The following is a 20,726-nucleotide window of genomic DNA, read 5'->3' as shown; positions in this document are numbered from 1 at the left end:
ATGTACTACAGTATATTGCATGAGAAGATCGAAGGAAAGAGAAACTGTATCAGTATAGAAATTTGAGAGCCTGATCGAGGGAGCTAGAGGCGGGGGAGGGCGGGCAAAAAGGAACGGAAATTAGGAGGAAGAGAAAACAACAACACAAAAACAATCATAATCGTGACACATCGCCTGGTATACAAAGGCTCGACTTGTTGCGATTTCGCTTCGATCGTGATCGCGATGCGATCTTGCGATCTTGCGATCTGCACTCGAAAAAGTACTAGGCCGCGTACTACTAAGAGTACTAGTACTACATTTGTAGTAGTCAGCAGCTGGCGCGTTTTGCAGGCACACACCCCTATTGACCATCGAGGAGTCTGTGCCAAGACTACTACATGCACCACGGGAGGCGCATCCGCACTGTACATCGTACATGTAATGTATATGCCGGGGGTGACAGTCTTGGGGCAGACTCCAACAAGGGCAAAGGGCAGTGGGTAGATCTACTGAAAAGTAATTTAGGTGAGTATTCTCCTTACCCCTGTCTAGATTAAAATGATTATTTACCTGGTAGTTCCTCCTTAGTGGTTTAGTGGTTTCTAATGTTTTCAGGGAATTTTGTAAGTAAGGATTCAACTTGTCATATTGGAAAATTAAAGGACAATGTCGAATTTTGTAGTCCCACATGCTCATGATTATGTTGTGTATGCCAGGGCAGTACACGGTAGTAACGAAATCGAAATCTCAACTTCACTTTTGATATCTATAACGTCACTGTTAGATAGTTTAGATCTAGTAATTAGATCTAACGTTAGATTTAAGATCTAAATGTAACCCGCTACAACAAAAGGATCCGGAAGTTGGGGGGGGGGACAATTTTCTCAAAATTACATGCATAAACTATTAACGTTAGACTCTAATTAACATGATTAAGTCTAACGTTAGAAGGCATATCGGATATTGTAGCGATTTGGGGTAGAACCTAGAACAAATATAGAAACACATAGGCCTAATGTTAGACACTCTAACGTTACTTGATATTTATGCTGTGCTACTTGTTGCTGGAGTATTATAGGCTCTAACTCGGCACTCATAATCCCTTGCACACACGCACTTCACCTCATCTCAGGTTCATCGCTGACCATCAGCATTAACAAATGCACTCTTCATTCACATGCAATCTTGCATGGCACATGTCGCATCATCATAATACAAGAATGCTTCACAATAATAATCTGCATCAGAAGCAACTAGTACTACATACCATTTCAAATGTCTTTATTCGGTGGAAGCAATCGATGCGGTAACTTGTACAAGAAGAGCAATCATTTGTACTTGTATTTGTAGCTGGAGGCTGCCTGTCTAGCCTGCCTCTCTAGGCGTTCTATCTAGGTAGCATATTAAGGTGCTGGGCTGGACGGTCATGAATAAACATTACATGATGACGTCACAAATTCGTTGATTGCATGCATTGCATATAACACTCGCACCAAAACATGAATGCATTAGTTCCGTGTGGGATACACAAAGGCGCCATACACAAAACATAAGAATCCAAAACAACCCAAGCATGGCAGTGCAGTGAATCTCGCATAGCTCAGTGGGTTGGGCGCAGAGTCACAGACTCAACATGAAGGGCTGTGCGGGTTCGAAACGGGTTCGAAACCTGATCAGAGTCTTGATATCATTTCCACCATGATTCATGTGTTTTTATAAAGTGGGATTGAGGCTTATTTTGTCAGTAAATTGAAGTCTTTTAAGACATCAAAGTGCAATACACGTCCATGACTGACGTAAGTACGAATGCGTATTCGTGACCATCCAGCCTAGCACCTAATACGCTACCGCCTCTCTAGCAGTGGACTGTATGCCCCATTCCCAGCAGGCACGGCAACTCAACAGCTGGCTGCACACCGCTGCCATGCTGAACCCCCCAACTTCACTGTACTACTTCTCGTGTCTCAACTGGTCTCAACTGAACTTTCACTGCACACACATGACCTTTATAGTTTTATACCCCAGGCCAAGTGGCAAGGGGTGCTACATTTGTAGCCACACTGGACACACTAGCATTTGTTTATACATGCGTATGTCTATCCTCCATTGGTTCTACCCAGTACAGGGGATTTTCTAACTATCTGCTGCCCTCTAAGTCCAAAGGCAAAGTTTGTTACAATATCTAGATCTAGATTCTATTCATACTGAATCATAGAACTAGCTAGGGCCTAGCCTAGTAGGTCTTAGTTAGTCAGGTGTAAGGGCTTGCTTGTATAGACAGCGACAGGACTTTAGTCCTATATGCAGTAGTGCTATGTACTGTACTTTGTTATCACTCTATGCTATCATTTTTAGTTTGTATCCTGCCCATGTATGATGGCTGATGTATGGAAGGAAATGACACAGGTGAAAAGCACTGTCTCACGAATGGCTGGGCATAAGCTGTGGTTTTACTTTTAGAATTGGAGCCCTGAATAAAGGTTGCATTTAATTTTTATGGGATGTTGCCCATTTATATCCTGTTTGAAATCTAGTTATTTTGTGTGTGGATTCTGAACCCTCTTAGTTATCAAGTCTTTCAACACATCTAATTTATAGGAGTTCTACTACTACAGTAGTACTATCTAGATCTACTGTAGTTCTATTCCTTTGTATTATGTAGTACCATGCAGCATGCTTTCTCTTCTTTTTTCCCCTTGGTTATGAATTGCTTTAATTTCGTAATCATATAGGCGCTAGATCTACAAAACAACTCATAAAAGTACTCGGTGTTGCAGAGATATGATTTTATTAGTGCATGTCGATCGGTTTAAGAAATCAGTGTTTCGAGAAGCCCGATGCTGTCATGATTATGGGATGGCAAGACAGTTTTCACCTCTTGACAATAGAAGACATGCTCCTAGCAACCTCCGCAATGTTCATTCAAGCTTTGCACCAGTGGTCTATCCACGACCAATCAGTAACCAGGATGGCACGCACTGACCAATAAGATCACTTCCTCATTGCTAAGGGCGGAGTCTATCTGTGGCACTAAATCCAAATCTTTGGACACATTTCTGTTACTGGTGAAAGTTGCTGTCACTTCGATATTAAAAAAAAAAAAGATGGGGGAAGGCATGACCAAAACAAAAATCACAACAAAACCCATGACTTGAGGGCCAATTTCCATCCGGAGCTTCTTTCCGTTGACGCCCTGCATTGTAATCACTTCTTTCCTTTGACTTTTGTTCGTACATTATGCAGAGTAAGCTTTTCTCTTGTAGACGAAGCCACCTCTCAACAAGAGAGCAGGTGTTGAAGTTTCAAATGTCGAGATGGAGATGCTAAACAAGCTGAAGAGCACCGTCGGTGGTTTCATTGGAAACCCAGTGACCAGGGAGTACGAGATCACAAAGCATGTTGGAAGCGGGGGCCCTGGATGCTTGTGGAAGATCTATCATGGAGTTAAACGTTCTACAAAACAGGTTTGTTGAGAATAAACAAAACAAAACAAACAGGCACAAAACAAACAAATAAATATACTAGTCAGGAATGAGGAATGTTATATTTCAGTGAGCTGGAGATGATAATATGAGTTTAAGATCAGAAGGGATGTTGAAAGCGGGCACCCAGGATGCTTGTGGGAAGTCTCTCATGGAGTCAAATAAAATAGGTTTGACAAATTATAAGAGGAAAGAGGAAATGCTTGATTTCAGTGACTAAGAAGGATGAAATAACATAGATCAATCAGTCAAAAGTTTCTCTCCCAACTAGCATGTGTTACATTGTAGAAATAATGTAGCTCTAGGTAATGTTGGGTGTTGGGGGGGGGGGGGGGGAGTTGTTATGAAAATGTTAACTTTCTATGAAATATATCACATGTGCCGCAGATTACCCTGAATGCAGTTTAATAGTGATCAGAATTTGTACCAGGCTTGCAAATGGAAAAATTTTACAGTGTCAGTCCAGAAATGTCACTGTCACTGTCTCTGTTTTCGGTTAATCCAGGAGGCCGGAGTGTTCTTGTTTGAGAAGAAACAGCTAGAGAGGTTCCCAAGGAGAGACCGAGAGGCCATCCTGGAGACCCTTCGGAAGGGTTGCACCCAGCTGACCAGACTACGCCATCCGTGTGTGCTGACCGTCCAGCATCCTCTGGAGGAGACGAGGTAAAATGTGTGTATGATGTCGTTGGGGGAATCCCCCGGTCATTGTGCTTTTTGTTGGCATTGCGATATCAGTGACATTCTGTGAGTCTATATGCTTCAAATTTGAAGCATAATTGAAATTTAAGATATAGGACTCACCATAACTTCCATACTTTTGTACAATTCTCAGCAAGGAGTTCCTTTAACCCAATGAAAACAAGCTGATTTCCCTTTAACACAAATTTTTCAATAGACACCTGCCCAATTATACTTACGGGTTAAGATATTGTACTGTATGGATATTTTTTTTTTTCAATTATATGTAAATCTTTACCAATGGTGACTATAATAGCCCAGTCCATTTTTGTTGAGCTGTCTGATATAACTTGAGGGATATGTGTACATATATTATGTATATAAAATGTGTTAAAGTTATTACTTCATCTTTACAACTGAGGCATTTGTCCCATTAAGCAGTCTCTTTTTTCTTTCTTTTCAAGAGACCCGCATATAACAAGCATAGTCTTTTGAATTGGCCCATCAACATTTTTTTTTTTATTCCAGAAAAAGGGTGTGTATGTGTGTGTTTTTGTTGCATTAATTATGGACATGAACATTTCATTATTTTTGCCTTTTATATACAATTCAAGTATGTTCAATTTTCATCTTTACATTTATATTCTTCTTAAAAAAAGTAAAGATTGAATTTAATTGAATTAGATATGTGCTTGAAGCTGTTATGCAGCTGCTGGTTTGCTGTAGAGGTTTTGAGACTAAAATTTCCTGCATGGTAAGATATCCTCACTGCATATGGAAGCAGTCTCAGAAGCTGACATCATTCATCAAGCTGCATTATGGCGACTTTATCTGGTGTAATGATTAACACGCTGAGGACCTGTCCCGAGTTTACTCGGGCAAGCATCTATGGGAAATATGTGCTGTAGCAAAATCAACCCATCCTCAACAGGTTAATGCATGGAATACAAGAATCGTCCTTGGATAGATGACTTTAGTCTCTACTATCTGCTTGAATGCATTTGAAGGGCGATAGCCCAGGGACTACACAGTTGTGATTACACCTCAGCTAACACTGCTTTTTCCCCTCCCTCTCCCACCCTGCCTCCCTTTACTCTCCTCCCTTTCTTTCCACATGGGCCTCCTTCTCCAGAGAGAGTCTCGCCTTTGCCACCGAACCAGTATTTGCCAGTCTCGCCAACATCCTCGGTTGCCATGACAACATGCCATCGCCTCCTCCGGCTGACGTCAGTGGCCACAAGCTCTTTGATGTGGAGATAAAGTATGGGTTTCTGCAGGTGGGGAAAACTGATGATATTTCCTTGCACTATATGTGCATGTTATGTTCTCTTACAATAGAAAGAAGTATGTTGCAGGAATGCATAAATTATGTTAGCCAGGAAAATGATTTTGTAGAATGTCAGAAGTTTAGCATTGTTGAATTTGTTTTTAGTCAGGCGGACCTACGATTGTGTGCTCTCTGCAAAGGAAGACAATGCTCTTGAAATTAAAAAAAGGAATTTTTTTAATTCACTTAATTTCAGTAACAAGACAAACCATGAGGAGGACCTGCTTCATCACCAGTGGCACCCCTTGTTAGTTTAATGTGGTCAAGTTTTCAATGAGGAGTATTGATGTCCCATTATTACCTCCGCCAGGGGAGGAGGTTAATGTTTTCATTACCATTGGTTTGTTTGTTTGTTGTTTGTCCGTGTGCAAAATAACTCAAAAAGTTGTGCACTGATTTGAATGAAACTTGCAGGAAAGGTTGAAAGTGACACAAGGAACAGATGATTAAATTTTGGTAGTGATCCAGACACTTTTCTGGATTTTATGAAGGATTTTCTTTATTTTGGCATGTAGGGTCAATGAACTTGGGAGTTCAAGCTGCGCATTTATTAGGTTTTTCATACTCGCACTAAAGTGCATGCTCTAGTTTCTCCTAGGGTGAGGCTCGTGGCTCAGCTGAGGGTTTATGACGTAACAAAGGCTTCCTATATTAGGAAATCTGGCGATTTTTCAGCATGCATACGTATGAGTGGAAATTTCTGATCGCTATGGAAGAGCAAGATCACGGTGTAAATTAGCTGCTTGGCGGAGGTCTGCACTCTCAGATTGCTTTTCTAGTTTTGTTATTGTTATTGTTTTTGTTTTTTTTCTGTGTTAGCTTATTGATGCCCTCAAGTTCCTCCACAATGATGTCCACATGATACACGGCAACATCGACCCTCGGAGCGTCATCCTCAACAGCAACGGGGCCTGGAAGCTGGCAGGATTCGACTTTGTGATCCCTTCGTCAACACCCCCTGATCAACCAGTAAGCTGCCAACAACAAGAATGTGTCTTTCCGTGTTTGTAATGAATATTTCACAGTTCATAATGAGCCATTATGATTGTTAACATCTTCATTATCAGAAAACTTCTCTTTGGATGTTTTTATCTCCATCTGGACTGCCGGGTCTAGATTTATATACATGTACCTCAACTATAACAGAGTTAACTGAGTGTCATTTAAATATTTCAAAAGCGTACATTACCAAATGCACAATAGTCACAAGGAGTGTAGTCCTACTGTGACCTTCTGCTTGTAATTACTCAGCAAGCTGGCTGTGTTAGACAGGTGGACACAGTGGTCTTTAGCCTGCAATTACTCCTGGAGAACCTGAAGTAGATTTTAGTGAAAGACAGGACTGGTACAGACTGCCAGGATAGCTTTGTCTGTGTGTGTGTGTGTAGAGACAGCATTGGAGATCATACACTCTGTGTACACGTCTTGAATGTGAATGTGCTCTCAATTTTTACAGGCGATGTTTTCCGTCAGAGAACTCTCGAGCGACGCATCAGCAGTCGTGCAGCCAAACCTGAACTATCTCGCCCCGGAGTATCTCTTGACGCAGAGCTGCGACACGGCCAGCGACATGTTCAGCCTGGGCATGCTCATGTACGCCGTGAAGAACAACGGCAGCACCCTCTACGACTGCAACGAGAATTTACCAACCTTTCGCGGAAACACAGAGCAGGTAGACTTTGAGAGCATACTTGTAGATCTATCTCAATCATCTGCCATGAGTGATGTGTTGAAGTATTGCTCTTAATTTGCTGAGGTAGATGAAGGACCCTAAATTGAATAACATCCTGATAACTGCAATTTATAATGTTTGGAACAATAGTGTTGTTATACCCCCGCCAAACGAAGTTTGAAGGGGGTATATAGGAATCAGCGGACGGTCGGGCGGTCGGTCGGGCGGTCGGTCGGGCGGTCGGTCGGGCGGTCGGTTGGGTAGACGGTTGGGCGGTCGGGCGGTCGGGCAGGCGGTCGGTCCGTTGCAAATCTTGCGTCACGAACTACTTCCTCAGTTTTTAACCGATTCCCATAAAACTTGGCACAGATGTGTGCCTTGGGTTGTAGATGTGCAAGACATATTTTTTGACAGTACCCAAAAGTACGTTGCCATGGTAACGGCATATTATGGGCAAAAATGGGTACAAATCTTGCGTCGCGAACTCCTCCCACAGTTTTTGATCAATTTTTATGAAATTAGGTACAGATGTTCATCTGAATATGTTAATGTGCAAGACACATATTTCCGCAGTGGCAAAAAGTGCGTTGCCATGGTAACGGCATGTTATTGGTAAAATATAGGGCAAAATGCTTCATGGCAAAACTGCTTCATCAGTGTTCTTCCAATTCTCATGGAATTCATATTGAATGTTTGTCTTAGGATATAGGTCAGCATGACACATTTCTTGACAGTGACAAAAAGTATGTTGCCATGATAACAGCTCACATATTATGAGCCAAAATGATGGAAAATTTTGTGTTGCAAACTACTTCCTCAGTTTTTGCCCAATTTCCATGAAACTTGGTACAGATGTGTGCCTTTGGTTGTAGATGTGCAAGACGCATTTTTCGACAGTACCCGAAAGTACGTTGCCATGGTAACGGCATATTGATGGCAGAAGATCAAGGAAAGATCTTGCGGATTCAACTACTTCCTCAGTTTTTTGACCAAAGCTTATGAAATGTTGTTTTGACCAAAGCTTATGAAATGTTGTTTGGCGGGGGTATAACCACTCTGGTCGTCGTTCTATGTGTTTGTTTTTTGTCTTTTTCCTGGCATGTGCGTCACCCATTGTTGTTTTTTCGATTGAAATCATCAGCAACACTATTCCGATCATAAACAGCATGAAATTAATTGATTTTAATCTGTAAAAGGAAAAATAATTATACATTTGTGAATTTGGACTATAGAAACAGAATTTGCATTGGATTTGTACATGAAATCACTTTTTTGAGCAATTTTGGGTGTGATGTGCACTTATATTGCATAACCTTGGGCTTCGCAAATTTGGTCTCAAAAGTAGTGCAAGATGTCCTGAAATGTCATGGTCTGATTTAATTGTCTGATTTCTCCATGCTGTTTGACCAGTGACCTAATCAGTATGTTTCACATTCTTTCTCATCACAGCTGCGCAGCCTGAATATTTCCCAGTTGAAAAGCCTGCCAGATGGGCAGAAGGAGTATGTGAAGATGTTGCTGAGTGCCACACCCACCATCAGACCAGATGTAGACCAGCTCTCCAAGGTACAGTGTATAGTGAGGTCTCCACACCTTGTCAGGGGCCCTAATATTGTCACCCTCTGTAAAATTTACTACAAGCACACTGAGGAAAAATTTACGCCCCTGACTGTGTTCAGTACGCTTGAAACTTTGCAGGGTTACCAAGCGCTAGCACAACAGATCCTAGACTAGAATATGGTGTATTATTTCATGGCAACTGACAATGGTAGCCTGTGGCAGTGAATGCATTGACCTATGCATATCGTTCAAGAGGCTCTTGTATTGCAGTGGCAATCAAGTGGACAAAAATATGTGTTTTTATGGACCACTAAAATGGCCTGTAAAGGTAAAAATAATATGATATGGACTGGCCTTGAGGGGGATACGACATTTATTACCCTAACTAGAATTGTATTGCCGGATAGACCAAACTTTGACTTGGTCAAACTCTGAGTCTCTCCCTATTACAATGTACATGGATCTGCATTGTTTTCTTTGTGGCGTGCACGCTTCCAGATCCCTTTCTTTGACGACGTCGGAGCCATGACGCTACAGTACGTTGACTCCCTCTTCCAGCAGGATAACCAGCAGAAGGCCCAGTTCTTCAAAGGTCTTCCAAAGGTCATCTCCCAGTTACCGAAGGTCAGATGATCAACATTGTTGTTATTGTTTCTAATATTTTGATGATGATTATAATGGTGATGATGATAATGACGATGATGAATATGATGACAGTGATGTTACTACACTGCACTCCCCTTATAACAAACACGGTATACAATTAGTTCCACTCACAACAAAGTAAAAATTCTGACCGCAACATTATCCACTCTATGTATTTTTATTGTTTATTTGCACGGTTATATTGAAATTTCAATATAACCAAAAAAAAAAACAACAACTGCCTGTCCACTGTATTATTATTACTGGTATTATGGCCTTCGCCAAATAGTTGTTCTAGAGGCATGCTGCCAAAGAAACATTCAGCATCATAGCTGTATATTTTAAGAAATGATGCAAGAAGCTGTCCATAAAGTAAATAAAACATCCTAGAACAGTGATAAGCCACAAAGAGATCATTACAATGAGTGATCTTTGTAATTCTGCAATGGATTATTTGAATTAAGGTCAAAGGTCATGACAACCACAGCTATCAGGGACTTCAATATCACAGCTACAGTTAGCTTTCTTACAAACTAGAGAATTAAATCTCCGTACAAAAATGAAATATTTGGCAGAGCAATTATGAACATTTCTGGTTTGGAAGGCTGAGGTCAGCTGCTGTATCTCTTGCTTTTCAAGCCACATATAATGACGGATATTTACTAGGTTGACTTTTTGTTTCTTGGTTCCAGAGGGTCGTCACCCAGCGAATCCTCCCTTGCCTATGTAAGGAGTTCATCAACCCGGACATGGTGCCCTTCGTCCTTCCCAATGTGCTGCACATCGCCGAGCAGTGCTGCGACCAGGAGTATGTCCGCCTCGTCCTGCCGGGCCTCAAACCCGTCTTCAAGATGCAAGAACCAGTGCAGGTATTTCCCACTACACTCCCACCCCCCCCCCCCCCCATCTGTTTTTTTTTCCACCACTTCTCCCTACCAGGAGGCAGGGAATGATTGAGGGAGGGAGGGGGCGAGTGATGGGAGCAATTTGCATTTTTGCTGACACTTTGGCTGTTAATTTGATAAGTTTTAACCTGTTCCTTCTGCAATACTCTGAGTGCCTTTAATGCCCCCTAACAAGATTCTTTTTGCCCGTCAACAGAGAGGTACACAGGTTGGTAATCCACCTGTGTGAAGGCAGTCAAGCGGTACATTGTATCCCCCTTTCCACGGTCAACTACATGTGCCAGTGAACAATGGAAATATCGATCGGGTGTGAGGTATGAATAGAGCATGCCCTGATGAGCTCACAGAATCTTTCGTTCTACACAAAACCAGGTACCTGAATGAGGTGACTGGGGTCAGCGAACCCAGATATCTATCTGATCTCAGCCTTGATCGCTATGTACATGTTCGTACGAGTTTACAGCAGAACAAGTGATAAAATAAATCAGTAAAAAGGTAAATAATACTGTGAAATATGCATTTTTCAAACAGTAGGAGAAGAAATGCTGATAGAATAAACTCTGATCTTTTTATCAAACCCACTTTTCTGGGCATTTTAACACAAAGAAACATGAATTTAAGCCACTACAGCAGGCACTCTTGTCTTCATTTTGGGAGCCTGGTATACCAGGTTCCCGTATATCAGTTGCTCCCACTGGAACCTGGTATACCAGGTTCCTGCAAGGAACCGGTTAATAGTGTAGTGCAGTTTTGTTTTCTTTACCATTCGGTACAACTGATAGCAATGCCTTGTTCCTTGATCGCCTCAAATCCTGAGAGAACTATCCACCACTCGCTGTTCATGTATCCCTCACAATTCCTATTATACTATAATAGTCTCTCTTCATGAATTTTATGCAGTCAAAAAACAGACTAATCATCGCATTTGATATTACATTTCCATGCATGAGAATCCTTGTACTACTTTACTGCACATCTTGCCTTACTCTGAGTTATGAGCTCTGTACAGTAATTATGCAAGTACACACATTTGATTGCAGTGAACACACAAATGATCCATTCAAATTGTATAACCTGCACAAAAAGCTACTAGCATACACACTCATGCACTCAAATTAACACAAGGACCCATAAACACACACACACACACAGAGACTGGTATTGACCGATTCGGGTTCGTTGAGGGCAGCAGACATTTCATGGCGCTGCGCGCAGCCATAGTGGGTGTCTCAGCCGACCCCCCCTGCTCTCCCCCACCCCGGGCAACATGTTTATCACGCACTTGTAACAGAGGTTCGCGCACTCAGTACGAGACGCCCATTGGCTAAAGCAGTTTTTCATTCTGCGCGCGTGCTAGTGTAGGGAAAGGGGTGGGGAGTGAGAAGGGGGGGTCGGCTGAGACACCCACTATGGCTGCGCCCATGCCAAAAATACACATAGCGCGTCACAGAATCGGTCAATACACACACTCATATTACTTATAGTGTAAGTATTTGTCAGCTGACCCAGATTCAACCTGATCAAAATGTGTGTAGGAAATTGGTAAGATACATGTTTGTTTCACAGGTTCAAGAATTTGTGCCAGCCAACGGTAGTGCAAAATACCCAAAACTAATGTACAGCAAATATTTCTGCATTTACAGTTATTTTTTCCCCTAATGTTTGCAGATCCTCCTGATAATAATGCAGTGCACTTTATATAGTTGAAAAATTCTGTGTTAATGGGTCTTAAGCCCTATTCTTGCCCGCCCCCCACAAACTCTATAGATCCTGCTGCTTTTGCAAATATTCTTTGTGACCAGGTCTTTAAAAGCTCTACTCTTGCCCCCCGTCCTGTTATTCTTCATGCAATACATGCTGCTGAAAGTTGTTGTTTTTTTTTTTCAAAATTTTATTTCCAGAATTCACATGTTGCTTCATGTAACAAACACATGCATAATAATGAGAAGTCCATTATGGAAAAAAGACATTGACATCAAAACTTATGGTATAAGAGCTTGCCATTTGTGCATATGACAATCTGAGCTATTTATTACTTTTTCGTAGGGCTCTGTGATACATTCTGTAATTTCCAAATGCTTCATAGAAAACAGGAACGGACCTAGAGTTGGAATGATATCTTTGACTCTACGTGCAGTTGAAACTTTCAGTGCGAACAGGTCGTGACTCCTACGTACTCTCGCCCCCAACCCTCTACAGATCCTGCTAATCTTCATGCAGCGTATGCAGCTCCTTCTGACCAAGACTCCAGCAGAGGACATTAAGAACCATGTCCTTCCCATGGTCTACCGAGCCCTGGAGTCCTCCTCCACCCAAGTGCAGGTAGGAGGACTCGATTGATACAGCTTTGGACACTCTCACACTCAAGATTTGTCAGTCTGTTCGTGCCATTTGTCCAGATTTTATCATAGATGTTTTTCACCGAATCCTTATGCTGAGAATTAATGAGTATCATGTAAGGACCAATTCTGATGAATAATTGTGTGGCATTTTTTATCATTAGTTTCTCTTGTCTTTTGTATTAGATCAGAATTTCATCAATAATCAGTAGTGGTCAATTGCAATGAATATTCAGTCTTTGTTATTTTTGCATTCTCCATTATGTTGAAAAGGACTTTGTGCTGATATCCAATACGGCATCATGGCTGTTAATGTATATATCCTAAACCAGTTTTAAGCCAAGTGGCCTATGCTGCATTATGGATGTTCATGAGGGTGCAGTGATGATGAATGTTCATATTCAGTTTTTATCAGTAGTTTCTCTTGCCATAATATTATGTTTCTGAATAGAGATCATGAATATGTATTGAAGCACAATCAAAGATAATAAATATTCATGATGGTGGACCATCACCTGTGGATTAATTTATTCTCTCTCTATTTTTCCCCATCATTACCATAGGAGCTATGTCTGACAATCCTACCATCGTTTGCCGGGATGATAGAGTACAACTCCATCAAGCACTCCATTGTCCCCCGCATCAAAAAGCTATGTTTGGAAACGTCTCTACTCTCAGTGAGTGACACACTCCCTCTAGTGTGAAGTACCCTAATTGTGGATGCAACACATTTGGGAGTGGCTAGACCTCAATAGCAAGCAAACTTCCTGTATATTCCACATATGAATTGAGGAGAAAATTGTTTTTTGAATAGGGACTTGTACCATAGTTTCACAAGTGATAGGTTTTGCAATTTAAAAAGCTTAGCAAGTTTCAAAAAGCAGATTCAGAAATTTGTAACTTTGGAGATAATGTACATTGCAGAAGTATAATATAATATGAGGATATATTTTGGCATCTTGTTAAGTTTCCAAACATCAGTCACCTCTCTAACTTTTGAAGACTAGACCATTGCAAAATTATGTGTTGTCGCTTATGGTATCACATTTTGAATAGAATTTGATGAATTTTATTACACCCCAGAATATGAGCGATGACCAATGATATTTTTTTTCTTTACCCACAATTTTGCAGCTGTGGTTTCTTTCAGTTTTCTTTGAATCATTCTGCTATTAATGTGACACCGTGATTTATAGTTGTAACCTTATTCAGTGATTATGCCATGAGGATTCAACCAAACTTGTAATAATTCAAAAACTTTGAACCTATTGTCACATTTTCCTCAAACTACACCACTCCTTTCATCTAATATTTAAAGGGACTTGACAGTACTGGTTGAGGTGAGGATTCATGTTTATAACATACCTAAGTAAGATAATGAGAAACCTCTTATGAAATATGAAAGAGCACGTAATTCTAAGAAGGATTCAGTGTTTATTTGATGAAAATTGTTTTCCAAATGGCTGAGATATCCGAAAAAGTGATAATAATAAAAGGCGACTGGCCATGCCTTTTATTAGGATCCCTTTGTTTCACCTTGTTTTGGGATATCTCAGCCATTTCAAAACCGATTTTCATCAAATAAACATTTGATTCCCCTTAGAATTGCATGCTCTTTGACATCTCATAGAGTGGTTCCTGAATATCTTGCAAAATATTAAAAGCTAAATCCTCACATCAACCAGAACTGTACAGTCCCTTTAATTTCCAGATTAATTGCATCCACAGAATAAACATTTGGGGTAAAGGCACCTTTGACTATGATCTGGTGCTTACGTAGCATCTCTCTCTGTCTACATATCTCTCTCTCTTTTCCCCTGGAGTAGATCAGGGTTGGTTGCCTGGTAAGTCTTGGCAAGATGCTGGAGCACATGGACAAGTGGTACGTCCTGGATGAGGTCCTGCCCCTCCTCACCCAGATCCCGTCCAGAGAGCCGGCTGTCCTCATGGCAATGCTCGGTGGGTCTTCTCCTGCTCCTTTTGCTCTCTCCAAACCATGACTGTTTTTATAACTATGATTGTAAAACATGTGCAATTCAGCCTTTGGCTGCCAGACATGATTTCTAATAAAACCTGTTCAATTCAATTCAATTCAAAAATCTCTCTTGTTAGAGTCTTCATTCTCTTGTCTCTTTTTGTTCACTGCCACCTTTTTTTTTCTTTCTTCTTCTTCTTCTTTTTGGCTGGATGAAGTCTCTCTTGGGTTAGAACGGGAGAGTTCATTATCCGTTGATTTTTTCCAATCAGAAATGATCCTCCATTTTTGTGTAATTTATGGCAAAGTAGAACCTTTTCACTGTATGTAAACAAGGTTATCAATGTACTCTGTGTGCACAAAATTGTAGATGTAGGGTGACGATAGACCTTACTGAAACAAAACTCGGAATATCTTACAATGTAATATTTGTCGCATATTCCAGTATAGTGCATGATAGAGCATGCACTAATTGTATAGCATATAGTCATACACTGTATCTTATTATATCATACATTTATCATTTTTCTTCTAATGTTCTTTCATGCATTAGGTATCATCAAAGTTTCCCTGTCTCACAAAAAGCTAGGCATCACCAAAGACATCGCCGCCACCAAAGTTCTTCCCTTCCTCTTTCCCCTCTGCATAGAGAACAACCTCAATCTCAGTCAGGTGAGCAATGCCCCAATGTTAGTAGCCGAAGATATAGGTCTTTTCTCTTGTACCCAACTTCTATGTGCATCAATCGGCAACCATGGTCAGTCGGTTATCAGTCCATGCGTTATGACCTTTTTGCACTGATGGTAGTTGAGTTACTGCCATGAATTCAAATACTGGTATGCACTGACTGAGCCATATGTACACCATAGTTTGTGTGTATGGCCAGCAGCACGATGAGTAAGGAGCTGTTGTGATGCTGTCATGTCTCATATTCGTGACCTTCTTGGTTGACCTCCAGTGGCAGTGGTGGCTTTTTAGACATTATGTGACCCGTTACAACAAAAGGATCTAAAAGTAAGGGAGGACAATTTTCTTGAAATGGCATGACAATATTCCCTCACTCTTCTACTTTAATTTCATACATTTTGTATATAGCACAACTCATAAATGTACTTGGTTGTGGAGATATCAAAGATTTTCATAGCGCATGCCAAGTGGTTGAGGAAATCAGAGTTTCGAGAAAAAACGGCTTCAAAGTTTTCCTTCCGATGCTCAAGGGGAGGCGAGACAGTTTTCATAGCTTGACAATAGAAGGTACACTGTATGCTCCTAGCGACCTTGGCAATGTTCATTCAAGCTTAGCACCAGCGGTCTACGCCCTACCAATCAGTAATCAGGATGCTACGAACTGACCAATAAGATCACTCCCTCATTGCTCGGGGCGGAGTCTAGGTGCGGCGCTAAATCCAAATCTTCGGACACATTGCTGTTGCGTTGAAAGTCAGAAAGTCATGGCCCAGAAAAACGCTGATTTCTTGCCTTTTCTTTGATCATTTAGCTTCAAAATTTCGGCAGATGATAGACAAAACATTAGACTACAAAATGATGCCAAAAATAGAAATCGAATTGTTTTGACCAATTTTGATGATGCGACTTCAAACTCGATTTTCTCGCCTCAGCCGTCATCGACTTTGGGATCCTTTTGTTGTGGCAGGTCACATATATGTAGCAATCTGCAGTCACTCTAAAAAAAAAGTTCGAGTTTGTCGTTTGTGTTAGACATGACAACTTCACCACAAGAGACTCTGTAAAATTTATTTCGGACAAGCTGGAAAGACAGACGAAAAAACTGGGCCGAGCCCGTTGCCGGTGAGAGTGTGAAGGGTTCATCATATACATGTATACGAGCGTGTTGTCCTAAAGGGGATTAACCCATTCTGTACGGGAACCTGTTGGCCTGCGTATTAAGTCTATGGGCTTTTCAGAATTCAGTATGGAACGAGTTAATGCTCTCCCTCCTTACTTGTTCTTCTGCTTCCTCAGTTCAATGCATACATGGCAGTTATCCACGAACTCATCGGTGTGGTAGAGAAAGAACAGAGGATTAAGCTGGAGCAGCTCAATGCCATGCAGGAGGAGCAACGGTGAGTTCCTCTTCCTCCTCCTCCTCCTCCTCCTCTTCCTCCTCCTCCTCCTCCTCCTCCTCTTTCCCTCTTCCACCTCCTCTTCCTACCCTTCATCTTTTTCCTCCTCCTCCTTCTCCTCCTAGTCCTCTTCTTCCTCTTTTCCCTCTTCCACCTCCTCTTCCCCTTCCTCCTTCTCTTTCTCCTCTTCCTCCTCTTTCTCCTCTTCCTCCTAATCATCTTCTTCTTCCTCTTCCCTCCTCCTCCTCCTCTTCTCTTTCTCCTCCTCTCCATCATCCTCCTCCTCTTCCCCCTCCTCTTCCTCCTCCTCCTCCTCCTCTTTTCCTCTTCCACCTCCTCTTCCTACCCTTCATCTTCTTCCTCCTCCTCCTTCTCCTCCTACTTCTCTTCTTCTTCTTTTCCCTCTTCCACCTCTTCCTCTTCCTCTTTCTCCTCTTCAGCATCCTAATCCTCTTCTTCCTCCTCTTCCTTCCCTCTCTTCCTCCTCTTCTCTTTCTCCTCCTCTCCATCATTCTCCTCCTCTTCCCCCTCCTCTTCCTCCTCCTTCTCCTCCTACTTCTCTTCTTCTTCTTTTCTCTCTTCCACCTCCTCCTCTTCCTTTTCCTCCTCCTCTTTCTCCTCTTCCTCCTAATCCTCTTCTTCTTCCTCTTCCTTCCCTCTCGTCCTCCTCTTCTCTTTCTCCTTCTCTCCATCCTCCTTCTCCTCTTCCTAATCCTCACCTTCCTCTTACTCTTCCTCTTTTCTTTCTCCTCCTCTCCTTCATCCTCCTCCTCCTCCTCTCCTTCATCCTCCTCCTCCTCCTCTCCTTCATCCTCCTCCTCCTCCTCTCCTTCATCCTCCTCCTCCTCTTTCTCTCCCTCTTCTTCCTCCTCCTTGTTCTTGTTTGTTTCTTTTGTTTTATTTATTTAAATATGGTTTTAAAAACCCACTATTAACCTCAGGGCTGTTTTTCAGTGAGTCCGTATATATCAACATACATGGTATAAAACAACAAAACGTGATTCAAAACAAAAGATAGCATTCACAAACACAACAAGAAATATATTGACAAAACAAAAATTCCTTTTCTTCTTCTTTTATCTGTGTTTAATTGGCACTGAAACCCAGTTATAAGGCTTGAGTAAATGCAGAAATTTTATGTAGAACATATCAGCAAAGTTTGAGGAAAGTCAGACAATCCTTTCAAAAGTTTTGATACAGCCATAGTGGATAAAGTATACTACAATATGTGATGTCACAATTTATATATAGAGAGACATCAATATAAAGAAAAATACAGTGAGAAGTCAACATTTTTGCATTTTTTTTCTACAATAATGAAAGAGCATGTAGTTTACAGTGTACCTCTGTAAGAAACACGGGGAATGACAGAGCCATTAGCATATGAAAGTAAAAAGTGGAAAAAATATTTTCTGGTAATGTTCTTCACAAAATGAAATTTTATGATGCCCATCTACCAAATTTGCGCTAATTGTCATCATAGCTGATATTGCAGCTGGCATTACGGTATATATGCCACTGCTTTGGTTAGGCTTCCTCAATGTTCTGCAGTTGATTACCTGGGTATATAGACATTCTTGTAAACACAAACATTATGTTTGTGTATAATATGTTGTTGTGTATAGTCTTTCTTCTTTTTATCTGTGCGCTTGCAGGACATCCGTAGAGTTTGCACAAAAGCTACAGAACAGTGAGGCTGTGTCCTCGGCTGTTGGAGGAAGTAAAAGCTCGGGAGGGTCAGGGGTAAGTCGAGGACTCCAATTTTCTACTCTGCTTTCATTTCTGGTCGTTTACTAACTAGAGACAATATCCTACGTGTCAGACAGGACTGCTTACCCTTGTTTTCAAAATGAAAGTCACAATGATTTTGATTTGGTAGTTTATTATTCAGCGATGTAAGTTAACATAGATTACTCAGTCTTTTCATTTATTTCATTTATTCATTTTCATTGTCAACAAAGAATATGAGTACTTAACATATAAATGCAAAAAAAAAACCCCACAATATATGCATTTTTCAAAAACATTCTAAAAGCATTTTGAAAGCAACATACATTATTTGTATTCTACTTATTCTACAGAAACATTTTTTTTTTCCATTCCATACTGGGGTTGTCAGCAGAGTTTTGATTAAGATAAAGATTCTGTGTGCAGGAATTTGTAATGATAGTGATGATGATGATGACAATGATGATAGCAGTGAGATCATATGATGTGCCAATTCCATCTGGGAAAGATGCCTAGAGATTAGCGGATGATAATCTATGAAAAGCATAGCAAAAAACAATTTTTTTTTAAAGGCTGATAGTTAGGTGAAATGTGAATCTTATTTTTTTGATTTTTGACTCAAAATATTAAACATCCCTGCCCTCCTGCGAGAGGTTCACGGCCGACTGGTTGAGGAGCTCGGTACTCTACAACCAATCCTCAACTGCCTAGGATGTGTATTGAGATGAGATGTTGGACTTAATCTTTAGATTAGAACAATTACTGCAGAGATAACTCCCAATTTTCTTATTTCCTCACATTTACAGCATGTTTGTGATCTTCACAGAGAAAAGATAAACTTTGTTTCATATGCACTGTTATGGCCAAGATGCTGTGGTATGAATTTTGCAGGCCGATCAGGTGTACCAGAGCCTTGGACTGGACGCTTTCTCTGGACAGAGTAAGAGTCAGAGCGGTCAGGTGTCCTCAAAGTCTCAAGAAGACTCGCCTCGTGCAACAGGTGGTGCCAAGAAGGCAGAGGCTGTGCGCCCGGCGAACGTGTCGCTGAGTTTGGAGGAGAAGCAGCGTCTGCAGAAGGAGCAGGAGTTCCAGCAGAGGCTCAAGAGCCAGAAGCCGATCCAGCCCTCGGAGGCGGCAAGAGAACCGGCCAGGTCGCAGGCCAAGGACTTGACGACTTCCTTGATGCAGACCAGCATCGGCAGCCCCCTGGGTCCTGGTGGTGGTGGTGGTGGTGGTAGCGGTGGTGGAATTGGTGGAATTGGTGGTGGAGGAGGATGGAGTGGTGGGGTGAGCAATGGCTTCACTAACTCCACAGCAATCAATCCGTTCTTGTCTGCAGGAACGAACGCTTCAGGATTTTCGCAGGGATTAGGCAGCAGTGGCATGTCGGGCCCAACTTCCACCTCCAATGCGTCACTTCTCTCACAACCAGTAATGATGCCAGGCTCTGGTTACACCAGCCAATCACAAGGGAGGATGTCTCAGAGGACTGCACCATCCAGCCAATCACAGACAAATAAAAGCGTTGACATGTCGGCCTTTGACTCGCTTCTTGGACCATCCCAGTCGCAGAAATCGCGTCCGAGCTTAAACCAGATGTCATCCCAGGGTCAAGGGTCACTATCGAGTGCCAACCAGGGGTCATTCCGAGGCATGTTGCCTGGCCAGACTTCGTTTGCAGGTCCAAAACAGATGCCTCAACAGGGAGTGATGGGCGGAGGCTTTGCTGGCATGGGAGGGATGCAGTCCGGAGTGATGCCCTCATCATTGTCATGGCAACCAGCTCCGGCACCCCAAACGCATCCCCAGTCTGCCTCACAGAATCTCCAGACCGGCTCTGCCTTTGACCCCTTTGCTGCAAGCAAGACACAAACCAGTGGCCAGCAGCAGAGGTCCAACCCAGATAGTCTACTTGACTTTCTGGGGTGAAGTACTAATCCTGACAGACCTAGGGAACTTAGTTTGCCTTCATTCTTTTGTAACTGATAGAATCACGGAGGTTAAAGCGATGGTATTTTGTTTCCTAGGATAAAGTACTAATCCAGACAGACCTAGGGAACTGAGTTTGCCTTCCCTGCATTCTTTTGTATCTGATAGAATCACGGAGGTTAAAGGGATGTTACGGTTTTAGTTGACATGAGGATTCAGGTTTTATTAAAATTTTTACAAGATATTATATAAAGCCATTTTTATGAAATATATATTTCTAAAAGGAACTAAAAGTTTCTTTGATGAAAATTGGTTTTAATATATGGGTGAGATATAAAAAAAAAGAAGAGTAAAACAAAATGGTCCTAATAATCACCCCAGGCTATAACCTGTAACGTGGAGTTAAATTCATATGAAGAG

At 41.6% G+C, this 20,726-nt stretch overlaps 1 protein-coding gene across 1 annotated transcript; it reads left to right on the top strand.

The window, feature by feature from the left end:
* The first annotated feature begins 426 nt into the window (after positions 1–426).
* Positions 427–20,306, top strand: LOC139732217 (SCY1-like protein 2). Its single transcript, XM_071643093.1, has 16 exons — positions 427–507; positions 3,226–3,446; positions 3,970–4,127; positions 5,275–5,419; positions 6,289–6,438; positions 6,926–7,141; positions 8,591–8,707; positions 9,200–9,325; positions 10,039–10,215; positions 12,451–12,573; positions 13,154–13,267; positions 14,417–14,549; positions 15,119–15,237; positions 16,549–16,649; positions 18,305–18,392; positions 19,269–20,306. The coding sequence occupies exons 2-16, from the start codon at positions 3,297–3,299 to the stop codon at positions 20,304–20,306; spliced, it is 2,955 nt and encodes a 984-aa protein (XP_071499194.1). The 5' UTR covers positions 427–507; positions 3,226–3,296.
* Positions 20,307–20,726: the final 420 nt, after the last annotated feature.

Source organism: Diadema antillarum, unplaced genomic scaffold (assembly GCF_040938485.1).
Source record: "Diadema antillarum isolate AM-2024a unplaced genomic scaffold, OU_Dant_1.0 seq00000406_RagTag, whole genome shotgun sequence".
Lineage (NCBI taxonomy): Eukaryota > Metazoa > Echinodermata > Echinoidea > Diadematoida > Diadematidae > Diadema > Diadema antillarum.
Note: the sequence above shows the minus strand (reverse complement) of the source record. Positions and strands in the feature narration are given on the sequence as shown.